The sequence below is a fragment of the Lampetra planeri genome, chromosome 72 (assembly GCF_965212315.1).
Source record: "Lampetra planeri chromosome 72, kcLamPlan1.2.h2, whole genome shotgun sequence".
In the NCBI taxonomy this organism is placed as follows: domain Eukaryota; kingdom Metazoa; phylum Chordata; class Hyperoartia; order Petromyzontiformes; family Petromyzontidae; genus Lampetra; species Lampetra planeri.
Window position 1 is genome coordinate 2,396,361 of NC_136177.1, and position 14,985 is coordinate 2,411,345.

At 53.9% G+C, this 14,985-nt stretch overlaps 2 protein-coding genes across 3 annotated transcripts in view; one reads left to right on the forward strand and one right to left on the reverse strand.

Moving 5' to 3' along the window:
- Window positions 1–1,283: 1,283 nt before the first annotated feature.
- LOC144737615 (uncharacterized) lies at window positions 1,284–10,990 on the reverse strand. The gene is made up of 5 exons (XM_078620378.1): window positions 10,946–10,990; window positions 6,268–6,489; window positions 4,473–4,631; window positions 3,107–3,430; window positions 1,284–2,837 (listed from the first exon to the last, which is right to left on the reverse strand). The coding sequence occupies exons 2-5, from the start codon at window positions 6,314–6,316 to the stop codon at window positions 2,014–2,016; spliced, it is 1,356 nt and encodes a 451-aa protein (XP_078476504.1). The 5' UTR covers window positions 6,317–6,489; window positions 10,946–10,990; the 3' UTR covers window positions 1,284–2,013.
- Window positions 10,991–11,518: 528 nt separating this feature from the next.
- Window positions 11,519–14,985, forward strand: part of LOC144737603 (uncharacterized) — a 36,289-nt gene continuing 32,822 nt past the window's right edge. The window contains exon 1 of one of the 2 annotated variants that reach the window (XM_078620366.1): window positions 11,519–11,775. The gene's annotated coding sequence lies outside the window, so the exon portion shown is untranslated. The remainder of the gene's footprint in view (window positions 11,776–14,985) is intronic. The other variant, XM_078620367.1, reaches the window with a different exon arrangement.

The following is a 14,985-nucleotide window of genomic DNA, read 5'->3' on the forward strand; positions in this document are numbered from 1 at the left end:
CGATTTTGGCAGTTGTTCAGATGGACGAGTCCATCTATGTTCAGAAAAGAGGAGGGTGGAGAGGAAGAGAATGGGATGCGGTCTGAAAGTCACCGTAAGCGTAAAATAAATCAATTAAGACCCGAAACCGCCACGTTTTTTATTTTCTTGCTGTGGATTTCGCACCTGATGATGATTGCTTGTGCTGCAGTCGAAACGTCGTGATAATTTTATTGTTTGATATTTTTATTTTTTATTGTTTCCCTTCTACGTGACTTTACCGAAAGAACCAACAACACATTAATATAATTTGATATAAAATGTCGATGTATTAAACACATTCCTGCGGAGGGAGCTGGTAGGAACGTTGGGTTGCTCGGTCAATGTCCAGGCTCAAAGGCGGCGTGGTGTATTCCGCAAATATGGCCGACTGTTAGGGCGGGCACAAGTCGGCGTGAGTAGGTTAAACGTTGAGTTTTAAAAGGGCACCACGGGGTGACCAGCCCCTTCCCACCCAGCCCCACCCCCCACCTAGCCCCTCCCTCCCCTCTCCACCCAGCCCCTCCCCACCCTCCCCTCTCCACCCAGCCCCACCCCTCCCATTTTTGGATGCACGACGGACGGACACAATAATCCCCTGTGGGCTGGTGTAACCAGGAGGTTCCTACCAGTATTACTAATTTAATAACTAGGGCATTGTTTCGTTTATGCAGTATTACTCGGGACGGTAAGAGGCACTACAGGTGCTTTGGGCAGATGCTTGATGTCAAATGTTAAAATGTTTCTTTTTAAAAAGTTTGTTAAATAATTTGTACGTTAAACGTTCTTGGATATGATAAGTGGCTGCTATCATAATCGAGATTCGGGCTGACTCCTTACTGAGAAAGCGAGCTGCGGTGCGGTGACGTGGAGGGTGTTTCTGATTGCTACTGCATACCTGTAAACCCATATGATTTTACCCCGTATTCTTGTACAGGGAGTTTTTAGGTCTATATGGGCATACAGCCGTTTCAATACGGGAAAAAAAATGATGATGTTTTTTGTCTATTTGTTTGTGTTTCTCCCTTGTCATGGGACTTTGTCGGATGAACGTTGAGATTATAAGGTGCACGGGGTGACCAATGATGTCTGAATTGGTCTGTAATAAGGTAAGGCACTGATAGGCGGTCGACATGTATGCAGATACACAACTGTTCTTCAGAAAAGCACTTTGAAATTAAGTTTCACCATGATCGCAACCCCCCCCCCCCCCCCCCGGTGCTCAGGTCTTGCAGTCGCCCACAAAGCAGAGTCCATAGCCATAGTCCCAGAACTTGTTTTATTTGTATCATCATCATCGTTGTTGTTGCTGCTGATTATTCAGCCGACCTGTCCCCCTCTCAAGGAGAGGGGGAGCAGGAGGAGAGGGGACAGGGTGGACCGACTACACCTGTAAGCTTGGCACTTCACTGTTATTGGCCATCGCCGTTTCCTGATTAGGTCTCGTTTACTCTCCATTGGTCAGCTCTGTGCACTTCTTTAAGGCATCGCCGCTTCCTCTTTAGTTCCCGCCTCTTCCTGTTTAGGCGACGCCTCTTCCAGTTCATGACACACCTTTCCGTTTAGGACACGCCTTATCTTGTTTAGGCCACGCCTTGTCCTGTTTAGGCCACACCTTTTCCTGTTTCGGCCATGCCCCCTCTTTGTTTAGGCCCCGCCCCTTCCCCCCGGATGGGGGGTAGGGCTGGTTTGGGTGGTTGGTGGCTGTTGTGGAATGGAGGGTGAGCGAGCAGGCAGCAGTAGGGGCAGTGGTGGGTGTGGGCGTTAGAGGCTTGGGGTGTGCGGGGGTCGTAAGAGGTCGGGGTGGATGGCGACTTCACCACGACAATCAGAATCCCTCTAAAGAGCGACGAAATGACGAACAATCCCTCCGATCCGAGCCTAACCCTACCGGCCGCCTTCGCGTAGATTCCCCCTCCCTCGCCAATACACGGAGAGCGCAAAGCCGCCGGTGGAAGCCGACCCTCCGGTCGCGGCTGCCCGCACCGATACCAGTCAGCGACCGGCGTGCGTCGCCATGTGACGCTTGAGGACCTTGGCGTGCGTGAAGCTCTTTGCGCACACGCGGCACCGGTGAGGGTCCTCGCCGTTGTGCATCGCAACGTGGCTCCTGAGGTACGACGGGTCGGCGTAGCGCTTGCCGCACACGGGGCACTCATGCGGCCGCTCCCCCGTGTGCGTGCGCGCGTGCACCTTGAGGTACGACGCCTGCGCGAAGCCACAGCCGCACACGCCGCAGCGGTGCGGCCGCTCGCCCGTGTGCGTGCGCATGTGGCCCCGCAGCACCGACGCCTGCATGAAGCCGCCGCCGCAGACGTCGCAGCGGTGGGGGCGTTCGCCCGTGTGCGTGCGCATGTGCACCTTGAGCTTGGACGGGCAGATGAAGCCCTTGCCGCACAGGCGGCAGGCGCTGGGCTTCTCGCCCGTGTGGCTCAGCTCGTGGACCTTGAGGTGGACCGACTGGATGAAGCCCTTGCCGCACGCCTGACACCTGTAGGGCCTCTCGCCCGTGTGGGTCATCACGTGGTTCCTGAGGTGGGCCGCACGGACGAAGCCCTTGCCGCACGTGGGGCAGGCGTGCGGCAGGGCCTCTCCGGCCGTCTTGGCGGGCGGGGAGGTTTCCGGCGGGGCGGGGTTGCCGCCGTCGCGCGTCTCTGCGTGCGACCGCAGGAGGAGGTGGCGCCGGGAGCCTCCGCTAGCAGGAAGCTCCTTCATCCGAAGCTGGCTGACAAAGGCGTCGGAAGCCTCCTCCCCCGAGGCCACACGAAGGACAACTGGGTGACCCCTCAGGACGTCGCACGCCGCCCCCGCTGCTCCTGCTGGGGGAGAACGTTTTGATTGGCCGTGAGAACTGTCTGTTGTGCGTGTTGTGTGTGCGTTTTGTGTGTGTTTTGTGGGCGTTGTGTGTGCATTGTGTGTGCGTTGTGTGTGCTGTGTGTGTGTGTGTGTGAAGAGACACAGACTCCAAATATACAGCAGGCGTAGTCAGGCTCGGGACCGAACCCACGACCTCCTGCAGACCAGGCGAGGGAGTTTACATCACCTAGCCACCACGGCTGCCCTATAGGGAGGTTCCCTCCATAATTACCTTCACCATCATCCTCCTCCACCTCCACCTCGATCTCCGCCATGCCTGACGGGGCCGTCCTCCAGTCTCCCGCCCACGCGACCCGGCAATCTCCTCCTCCGCGCCTCGCCCCAGAAACATCGCCGCCTCCACCACCATCGGCGCAACCGCCACCGTCACCGCCACCGTCAGCCGCCGCCGCGAGCCCCTCCAGGACTCCTCCGTCGGCCTGGAGGTCCACCTTGACGACACGAAGACCGTGGCGCTCCCCTCCAAGTCCCTCCGTGTCCGGCGCCTGTCCTCGGAGCTCCTCCTCCTCCTTCACCCGAACGCCGGCTCCCAGCGCTAAGTGGGGGGGGGTGGAATGAAGAGTGAAGGGGTTGAGGAGTGGGTGGGGGAACACAGCGACGGACCGATTACGTCCAACGAATCCCTCCTCAGAACCGCGGCAGGCGGAGAGGGAAGGGGGGTAATCCGATAATCTACAAAGCTCTTTACCTTGTGTAAGCAAATCACGAACACAAAATTCGAAGTTAACTTTTTGTTATTTTACCAAGTAAAGCCCACTGCTAGAAATGTCAACACGACGACGACGGCGATGATATCAGCCGCTAGGTTGAGCTACTATCACTGTGGTGATGGTTTGACTCAGGGGCTTGATGAGGATGAGTCTCTATGGGTCTTAATTCTAGATTTGAAGCTTTCGTGACTGCAAGGATTCATACTCTTGGGTTTTTTCAGTAAAGTCACGTAGGTAAAAAATAATAATAAAATAAAACAATAAAAAATGAAAATAACTCAATTAAATCACGACGTTTCGGAGGCAACACAAGTCTCCATCTTCAGGTGGGACCGTCACAGCCAAATTTACTGTATCAAGTGAAGAGAAATCCAAGGGACCAGATCTTATATACTGAATACAGTAAATTTGGCTGTGGCAGTCCCACCTGAAAACGGAGACTTGTGTTGCCTCCGAAACGTCGTGATTTAATTGAGTTATTTTCATTTATCATTATTTTATTATTATTGTATTATTATTATTTTTTACCTACGTGACTTTACCAAAAAAACCAAAGAGTATGAATCCTTGCAGTCACAAAAGCTTCAAATCTAGAACCTAGGATGGAATGCGCAATTGTGCATTTGAATTGTTATTAGTTTAAATAGTTATCACTGCCTACTACGATAAAACCTGGCAGCAACTTCCTGACGATGGAGCGCTGAGACTTGGGTGGGCCTGACCTGGTCTAAATAAATAAATAAAAGCCTTCGTTTACTTCAGATTTAGTAACATTGCAATCGCAACGAGATGTAATAGCTGTTGATCATCATTGCCTAGAAGAGGAATGGGAGGCGGTAGAGTTCGAGCTCAGCAGAGGGAACTCACGGTCATCGGAGTCTTCCGTCTTCACCGTCACCTTGAGCCACGCGTCACTCCAAGGGTTCTCCTCGCCACCATCTTCATCGTCGCCGTCTTCTTCTCGCTTAACGACGAACGGCTCCACGGGCAGAGAGGAAGCAGCCTCCTCCTTCTGCTCCACCTCACCTGTGGCGAGCGAAACGCAGCAGAAACTCGGACTGCTGCTGTGCTGAGTCGATGGCAGTGTTGAGTCTATGGGCAGTGTTGAGTCTATGGTGCAGTGTTGAGTTTATGGGCAGTGTTGAGTCTATGGGCAGTGCTGAGTCTATGGGCAGTGTTCATTCTATGGTGCAGTGTTGAGTCTATGGGCAGTGTTGAGTCTATGGGCAGTGTTGAGTCTATGGCAGTGCTGAGTCCATGGGTGGCAGTGCTGAGTCTATGGCAGTGCTGAGTCTATGCGCAGTGTTGAGTCTATGGGCAGTGTTGAGTCTATGGTGCAGTGTTGAGTCTATGGGCAGTGCTGAGTCTATGGCAGTGCTGAGTCCATGGGTGGCAGTGCTGAGTCTATGGCAGTGCTGAGTCCATGGGCAGTGTTGAGTCTATGGGCAGTGTTGAGTCTATGGTGTAGTGTTGAGTTTATGGGCAGTGTTGAGTCTGGGCAGTGCTGAGTCTATGGGCAGTGTTGAGTCTATGGGCAGTGTTGAGTCTATGGGCAGTGCTGAGTCTATGGGCAGTGTTGAGTCTATGGCAGTGCTGAGTCGATGGCAGTGTTGAGTCTATGACAGTGCTGAGTCTATGGGCAGTGTTGAGTCTATGGGCAGTGTTGGGTCTATGGGCAGTGCTGAGTCTATGGGCAGTGCTGAGTCTATGGCAGTGCCGAGTCTATGGACAGTGCCGAGTCTATGGGCAGTGCTGAGTCTATAGCAGTGCTGAGTCCATGGGTGGCAGTGCTGAGACTATGGCAGTGCTGAGGCTATGGGTGGCAGTGTTGAGTCTATGGCAGTGCTGAGTCCATGGGTGGCAGTGCTGAGTCTATGCCAGTGCTGAGTCTATGGCAGTGCTGAGTCTATGGCAGTGCTGAGGCTATGGGTGGCAGTGTTGAGTCTGTGGAAGTGCTGAGTCTATGGCAGTGCTGAGTCTATGGACAGTGTTGAGTCTATGGCAGTGCTGAGTCTATGGACAGTGTTGAGTCTATGGCAGTGCTGAGTCTATGGCAGTGCTGAGTCTATGGCAGTGCTGAGTCTATGGCAGTGCTGAGTCTATGGCAGTGCTGAGTCTATGGCAGTGCTGAGTCTATGGCAGTGTTGAGTCTGTGGAAGTGCTGAGTCTATGGCAGTGCTGAGTCTATGGACAGTGTTGAGTCTATGGCAGTGCTGAGTCTATGGACAGTGTTGAGTCTATGGCAGTGCTGAGTCTATGGACAGTGTTGAGTCTATGGCAGTGCTGAGTCTATGGACATTGTTGAGTCTATGGTGCAGTGTTGAGTCTATGGGCAGTGTTGAGTCTATGGGTAGTGTGGAGTCTATGGGCAGTGTTGAGTCTATGGGCAGTGTTGAGTCTATGGCAGTGCTGAGTCTATGGGCAGTGCTGAGTCTATGGGCAGTGCTGAGTCTATGGTGCAGTGCTGAGTCGATGGCAGTGTTGAGTCTATGACAGTGCTGAGTCCATGGGTGGCAGTGCTGAGTCTATGGCAGTGCTGAGTCTATGACAGTGCTGAGTCTATGGCAGTGCTGAGTTTATGAACAGTGCTGAGTCTATGGGCAGTGTTGAGTCTATGGCAGTGTTGAGTCTATGGGCAGTGCTGAGTATATGGAGTCCTCACCCCCAGCCGTGTCTCCGTCTCCGCTCCGTGCGTCCCCTCTGCGCGACATCTCACGGCCCCTGCGGTCTCCAGGAACTCCGCGCAGCCGGACAGGCGACGATGGAGAGAGACGATAGAGGGAGATGATAACGGAGATTGCCTCCTTCTCCACCTCCCCTTCCTCTTCAACACGACAAAGACGCCAGTGGTGGCGGTGGTGAAGGAGCCAAGTTTATCTTACGCCTGTGATCATCACGAGAAGTGAGGGAGTGGGCGGGAGGTCACGATTTATACATTTTTTGCTTTTCAAGAACGCCCGAACCCCCCCCCTCATCCCCCGCCACACAGCGGTGCCAAACCCACGAAGGGATTCCGATGTCAAGGCGGCAGCGCAAGGGGCCGAGGAACGGAGTGACCCCTCACAGAGGGGCACACGTGGCGTGGGGGAGCGACAGAACAGAGTGGAGTGGGCGATTGAGGCGAGCTGCACGCTGAACATCGCCAGCTGATCCCACAATCCACCGCCGATCCAATCAAGATCCACTTCGTGACGGTGATGGCGGTGGCCATGGTGCGTGCGAAGCCTTGGGGGTTCCCATCGATTCGGAGCTCCGCTCGCCTACAGCTTTGGATCTCTCCCTTCCCTGCCCTCACTGCCCCTCTAAATTCGCCTGCGAGGCCAAAACGCAAGAGGCCACTTGCACCTGCGCCTACCATTTATGGCGCCTCTTGTACTCCAGAGTGAGAGTGAGTTGAGTTTGTATGTTCTCCCCCTGTTCTACAGAGTAAGTGAGTGGAGTTTGTGTGATCTTCCCCCTGTTCTACAGAGTGAGTGGAGTTTGTATGATCTCCCCCTGTTCTATAGAGTGGAGTTTGTATGATCTCCGCCTGTTCTGCAGAGTGAGTGAGTGAAGGTTGTGTGATCTCCCCCTGTTCTGCTGAGTGAGAGAGTAGAGTTTGTATGATCTCCCCCTGTTCTACAGAGTGAGAGAGTGGAGTTTGTATGATCTCCCCCTGTTCTACAGAGTGAGTGAGTGGAGTGTGTATGATCTCCCCCTGTTCTGCAGAGTGAGTGAGTGGAGGTTGTGTGATCTCCCCATGTTCTACAGAGCGAGTGAGTGGAGTTTGTATGATCTCCCCCTGTTTTACAGAATGAGAGAGTGGAGTTTGTATGATCTCCCCCTGTTCTACTGAGTGGAGTTTGTATGATCTCCCCCTGTTCTACAGAGTGAGAGAGTGGAGTTTGTATGATCTCCCCCTGTTCTACAGAGTGAGAGATTGGAGTTTATATGATCCCCCCTGTTCTACTGAGTGGAGTTTATATGATCCCCCCTGTTCTACTGAGTGGAGTTTGTATGATCTCCCCCTGTTCTACAGAGTGGAGTTTGTATGATCTCCCCCTGTTCTACAGAGTGAGAGAGTGGAGTTTGTATGATCTCCGCCTGTTCTGCAGAGTGAGTGAGTGGAGGTTGTATGATCTCCCCCTGTTCTACAGAGTGAGAGAGTGGAGTTTGTATGATCTCCCCCTGTTCTACTGAGTGGAGTTTGTATGATCTCCCCCTGTTCTACAGAGTGAGAGAGTGGAGTTTGTATGATCTCCGCCTGTTCTGCAGAGTGAGAGAGTGGAGGTTGTATGATCTCCCCCTGTTTTACAGAGTGAGAGAGTGGAGTTTGTATGATCTCCCCCTGTTCTACAGAGTGAGAGATTGGAGTTTGTATGATCTCCCCCTGTTCTACTGAGTGGAGTTTGTATGATCTCCCCGTGTTCTACAGAGTGAAAGAGTGGAGTTTGTATGATCTCCCCCTGTTCTACAGAGTAAGTAGAGTTTGTATGATCTCCCCGTGTTCTACAGAGTGAGAGAGTGGAGTTTGTATGATCTCCCCGTGTTCTACAGAGTGAGAGAGTGGAGTTTGTATGATCTCCCCCTGTTCTACAGAGTGAGTAAGTGGAGTTTGTATGATCTCCCCGTGTTCTACAGAGTGAGAGAGTGGAGTTTGTATGATTTCCCCCTGTTCTGCAGAGTGAGAGAGAAGAGTTTGTATGATCTCCCCCTGTTCTACAGAGTGAGTGAGTGAGTGGAGTTTGTATGATCTCCCCCTGTTCTACAGAGTGAGTGGAGTTTGTATGATCTCCCCCTGTTCTACAGAGTGAGTGAGTGGAGTTTGTGTGATCTCCCCCTGTTCTACAGAGTGAGTGGAGTTTGTATGATCTCCCCCTGTTCTACAGAGTGAGTGAGTGGAGTTTGTATGATCTCCCCCTCTTCGACAGAGTGAATGAGTGGAGTTTGTGTGATCTCCCCCTGTTCTACTGAGTGGAGTTTGTATGATCTCCCCCTGTTCTACTGAGTGGAGTTTGTATGATCTCCCCCTGTTCCCCCGGTTTCCTCCCATAGGTAAACTCACGCACACACTGCAACTGACACTGGGCAATACCAAATCCCCAATGCTGACAAATCATCCTGCAAATCACTTGACCAAGATCTCAAAGCAAAAGCATCGCCAGCATCGCCCCCCTACTCTGGGTAATAATGAGTGAAGTAACCAACAACAACAACCATCACATCTACGCCTCTATTTAAGGGACGAAACAGGAGGATTTCTCCACAAATGCGGCTGTCTGCCTGATGAAGCTGGTTGTAATTACTGGCGAAACGTCGTACTCAGATTGTAAATGTTGTGGCTTTGCTCTCCAAAACACCAGTGTGCTGTACTAGTATATTACACTATACGCTACACTATACATTACACTATTCACTACACTATACACTACTATACACTACTATAAACTACACTATACACTACACCATACACTACACTATACACTACACTATTAAACACTACACTATACACTACACACTAGTTATGTACGAGTAACGAATTGGCACATTCTGTTTACGTAACAAACCTTACTAACTGGCTCCAAACTCCAGACTTAAGACACGAATCATAGCAACAATTATCTCCAAACCCCAGACTTAACACTAATCACAGCAACAATTATCTACAAACTCCAGACTTACAACACGAATCTTAGCAACCATTATCTCCAAACTCCAGACTTACAATACGAATCATAGCGACAATTATCTCCAAACTCCAGAATTAAAACACGAATCATAGCAACAATTATCTACAAACTCCAGACTTACAACACGAATAATCGCAACAATTATCTCCAAACTCCAGACTTACAATACGAATCACAGCGACAATTATCTCAAAACTCCAGACTTAAACCACGAATCACAGCAACAATTATCTACAAACTCCAGACTTACAACACGAATCACAGCGACAATTATCTACAAATTCCAGACTTAACACACGAATCATCGCAACAATTATCTACAAACTCCAGACTTAAACACGAATCACAGCGACAATTATCTCCAAACTCCAGACTTAAAACACGAATCACAGTGATAATTATCTCCAAACTCCAGACTTAAAACACGAATCATCGCAGGAATTATCTCCAAACTCCAGACTTAAACCACGAATCTTAGCGACAATTATCTCCAAACTCCAGACTTAAAACACGAATCACAGCAACAATTATCTACAAACTCCAGACTTACAACACGAATCTTAGCAACCATTATCTCCAAACTCCAGACTTACAATACGAATCATAGCGACAATTATCTCCAAACTTCAGAATTAAAACACGAATCATAGCAACAATTATCTACAAACTCCAGACTTACAACACGAATAATCGCAACAATTATCTCCAAACTCCAGACTTACAATACGAATCATAGCGACAATTATCTCCAAACTCCAGAATTAAAACACGAATCACAGCGACAATTATCTCCAAACTCCAGACTTACAACACGAATCATAGCAACAATTATCTCCAAACTCCAGACTTACAACACGAATCTTAGCAACAATTATCTACAAACTCCACTTACACACGAATCACAGCGACAAGTATCTACAAACTCCAGACTTAAAACACGAATCATAGCAACAATTATCTCAAAACTCCAGAATTAAAACACGAATCACAGCGACAATTATCTCAACTCCAGACATAAACCACGAATCACAGCAACAATTATCTACAAACTCCAGACTTACAACACGAATCACAGCAACAATTATCTACAAACTCCAGACTTAACACACGAATCATCGCAACAATTATCTACAAACTCCAGACTTAAAACACGAATCACAGCGACAATTATCTCTAAACTCCAGACTTAAAACACGAATCACAGTGTAGGTTATCTCCAAACTCCAGACTTACAACACGAATCATCGCAGGAATTATCTCCAAACTACAGACTTAAGCCACGAATCACAGCAACAATTATCTCCAAACTCCAGACTTACAACACGAATCTTAGCAACAATTATCTACAAACTCCAGACTTACAACACGAATCACAGCGACAATTATCTACAAACTCCAGACTTAACACACGAATCATCGCAACAATTATCTACAAACTCCAGACTTGAAACACGAATCACAGCAACAATTATCTCCAAACTCCAGACTTAATTGTTGCGCTGATTCGTGTCTTATCTCCAAACTCCAGACTTAAGACACGAATCATCGCAACAATTATCTCCACAAACTCCAGACTTATAACACGAATGACAGCGACAATTATCTCCACAAACTCCAGACGCCCCTCGATTCTAAACCGCACGGATTGTCCCGTGCTGAGGATTCACCAACCCACAAACATCGCCGATGACTCAGGAGGAGGGGGGAAGCAGGGGGAGGAGGGGGGAAGCAGGGGGAGGAGGGGGGGAAGCAGGGGGAGCAGGGGGGGAAGCAGGGGGAGCAGGGGGAGGAGGAGGTGCAGGGGGAGGGGGGGAGGAGAGGGAGGGGGCGGAGGAGAGAGGGGGAGGGCAGGAGGAGGGGGGGGAGCAGGGGGGAGGAGGAGGGGAGGGGGGAGGAAGAGGGAGCAGGACGAGGGGGGGAGAGGAGGGGGAACAGGGGAAGGAAGAGGGGGGCAGGGGGGGGGCAAGGGGGGGAGCAGGGGAGGGGAGAAGGGGGGGGAGAAGGGGGGAGGGGGATCAGGGTCGACCCGAGGTGGCCACTTGCCCCCAGCGCCCTCCGCTCGCTCGCTCGCGGGGACTCCCAGCAGGAGACGGAGCAGACGAGGTGATCAGCAGGGGGAGGGTCGATGCGGTGGGGGCGGGGTAGGTGGGAGGGGCGACAAGGGTTGGAGCGGGTAGGTGGGAGGGGCAATCATGGTGGGGGCGGGGCCTATGACGTGCAGAGTGACCTCGTCTGGTGCGTCCAAGTGACCCGTTTTACGCCGCGTTTAGTCGTCCGAGTAACCCGTTTCACGCCGCGTGTAGTCGTCAAAGTGACCCGTTTCACGCCGCGTCTAGTCGGCCAAGTGATCCATTTCACGCCGCGTTTAGTCGTCCGTCTCGTGTCTCCACCTCGTCCCCACCACCTCCTCACGCTCCTCAGAGTGGTCGGGGTGGCCATCATCCAGCAGTGGATAGGTCATGGCCGGTGGTGCAGGAGAACTCGCCACCGCCGCGTTCAGTGTACGGCAGGCGACGTTTCGGGGCAATGGGCCTTCTGCACTCACCCAGCCACTCACCCACCCACTCACTCACCCAGCCACTCACCCAGCCACTCACTCACCCAGCCACTCACTCACCCAGCCACTCACTCACCCAGCCACTCACTCACCCAGCCCACTCACTCACCCACTCACTCACCCACTCACCCACCCACTTACCCACCCATCCACTCACCCACCCACTCACCCACTCACTCACCGACTCACCCACTCACCACTCACCACTCACTCACCCACTAACTCACCCACTAACTCATCCACCCACTCACCCACTCACCCACCCACTCACCACCCACCCACTCACCCACTCACTCACCCAGCCACTCACCCAGCCACTCACTAACCCAGCCACTCACTCACCCAGCCACTCACTCACCCAGCCACTCACTCACCCAGCCACTCACCCACTCACCCACTCACCCACCCACTTACCCACCCATCCACTCACCCACCCACCCACTCACCCACTCACTCACCGACTCACCCACTCACCCACTCACTCACCCACTAACTCACCCACTACCTCACCCACCAACTCACCCACCCACCCACTCAAACTCACCACCCACTTACTCACCCACCCACTCACCCACTCACCCACCCACTCACCCACTCACTCACCGACTCACCCACTCCCACCCACTTACCCACTCACCCACCCACTCACTCACCACCACTACCCACCCACTCACCAACCCACTCACCCACCCACTCACCCACCCACTCACCCACCCACTCACCCCACCCACTCACCCACTCACCCACTCACTCACCGACTCACCCACTCACTCACCCACTACCTCACCCACCAACTCACCCACCCACCCACTCAACTCACCCACCCACTACTCACCCACCCACTCACCCACCCACTCACCCACGCACTCACTCACCGACTCACCCACTCACTCACCCACTCACTCACTCACCCACCACTCACCCACCACTCACCACCCACTCACCCACTCACCCACCCACTCACCCACCCACTCACCCACCACTCACCGACTCACCCACCACCACCCACCACCCACTCACTCACCCAACTCACCCACCACCACCACACACTCACACCACTCACTCACCCACACTCATCACCCACCCCACACACCCACTCACCCACCCACACCACCCACCCACTCACTCACCCACACACTCACCACCCACTCAACCCACCCACTCACCCACCCACTCACTCCACCCACTCACCCACCACACCACACCACTCCACTCCCACCACCCACTCACCACCACCCACCCCACTCACCACCACCCACTCACTCACCCAACACTCACCCACTCACCACCCACCCACCACACACTCACCCACTCACTCACCACTCACCCACCACCCACTCACCCACTCACCACCCACCCACTCACACCACTCACCCCACCACCTCACCCCACTCACCCACCACACCACCACCACTCACACACCACCACTCACACTCACCCACCCACCACACACCACCACCCACCCACCACCCACACCCCCAACCACACCACCCACTCACCCCACACCACCCACTCACCCACACCACCCACACCACCCACCCACCCACCACACCCACACCACCCACCACACCCACACACCCACACCCACTCACCCACCCACTCACCACCACCCACCACCACCCACTCACCCACCCACCCACCCACTCACACACCACACACCCACACACCCCACCCACTCACCCACCACCCCACTCACCCCACCCCACACACCACCCACCTCACCCACCCCACCCACACCTCCACCCACCCACACCACCCACCACACCCACCCACTCACCCACACCACACACCCACCCACCTCACCCACCCACTCACCCACCACCCACCCACCCACACCCCACCCACTCACCCCACCCACCACTCACCCACCCACCACTCACCCACCACCCACTCACCACCCACACACCACCCACCCACACCCACCACTCACCCACCACCCACCCACCACACCCACCACCAACCACCCACCACCCCACCCACCCAACACCCACCCACTCACCACACACCCCACTCACCCACCCCACTCACCCACCCACTCACCCACCCACTCACCCACCACCACCCACCACTCACCACCACCCACTCACCACACACACACCACCACCTCACCCACCAACACCCACCCACACACTCACCCACCACTCACCACCCACCCACTCACCCACCCACTCACCACCCAACACCCACTCACTCACCCCACCACTCCCACTCACCCACTCACCACCCACCTCCCCACCACACCCACACCACCACTCACCCACTCCACCCCACCCACCACTCCCACCCACCTCCACCCACCACTCACCACTCACCCACTCACCCACTCACACTCACCCACTCACCACACCCACTCACTCCACCCACTCACCCACCACTCACCCACTCACTCACCCACCACCCACCCACTCCCACCCACTCACCCCTCACACCACTCACCCACCTCACCCACTCACCCACCACTCACACACCACTCACCCACACTCACCCACCCTCACTCACCCACTCACTCACCCACTCACTCACCCACCCACTCACCCCCACCACCCACTCACCCACCCACTCACCCCCACTCACCCACCCACACTCACCCACCCACTCACCCACTCACACACCCACTCACCCACCACTCACTCACCCACTCACCCACCCACTCACCCACCCACTCACCACCCACTCACACCCACCACTCACCCACTCACACCACCCACCCACTCACCCACCCACCACCCACTCACACCCACCCACCCACTCACCCACCCACACCACCCCACTCACCCACACCACTCACCACCACCCACCCCACTCCACACACCCACCTCACCCACACCCACCCACCTCACTCCACCCAACACACCCACTCACCCACCACCACCACTCACCCACCAACACCCCCACTCACCCACCACACTCACTCCACCACTCACCCACCCCACTCACTCACCCACCCACTCACCCACCCACTCACCCACTCACCCACCCACTCACCACCACTCACCCACCCCCACTCACCCACCCACTCACCCAACACCACCCCACCCACTCACCCCACCCACTCACCCACCCACTCACTCACCCACTCACCCATCCACCCCACTCACATCACCCACCACTCACCCACTCACCCACCCACTCACCCACCACTCACCCACTCACT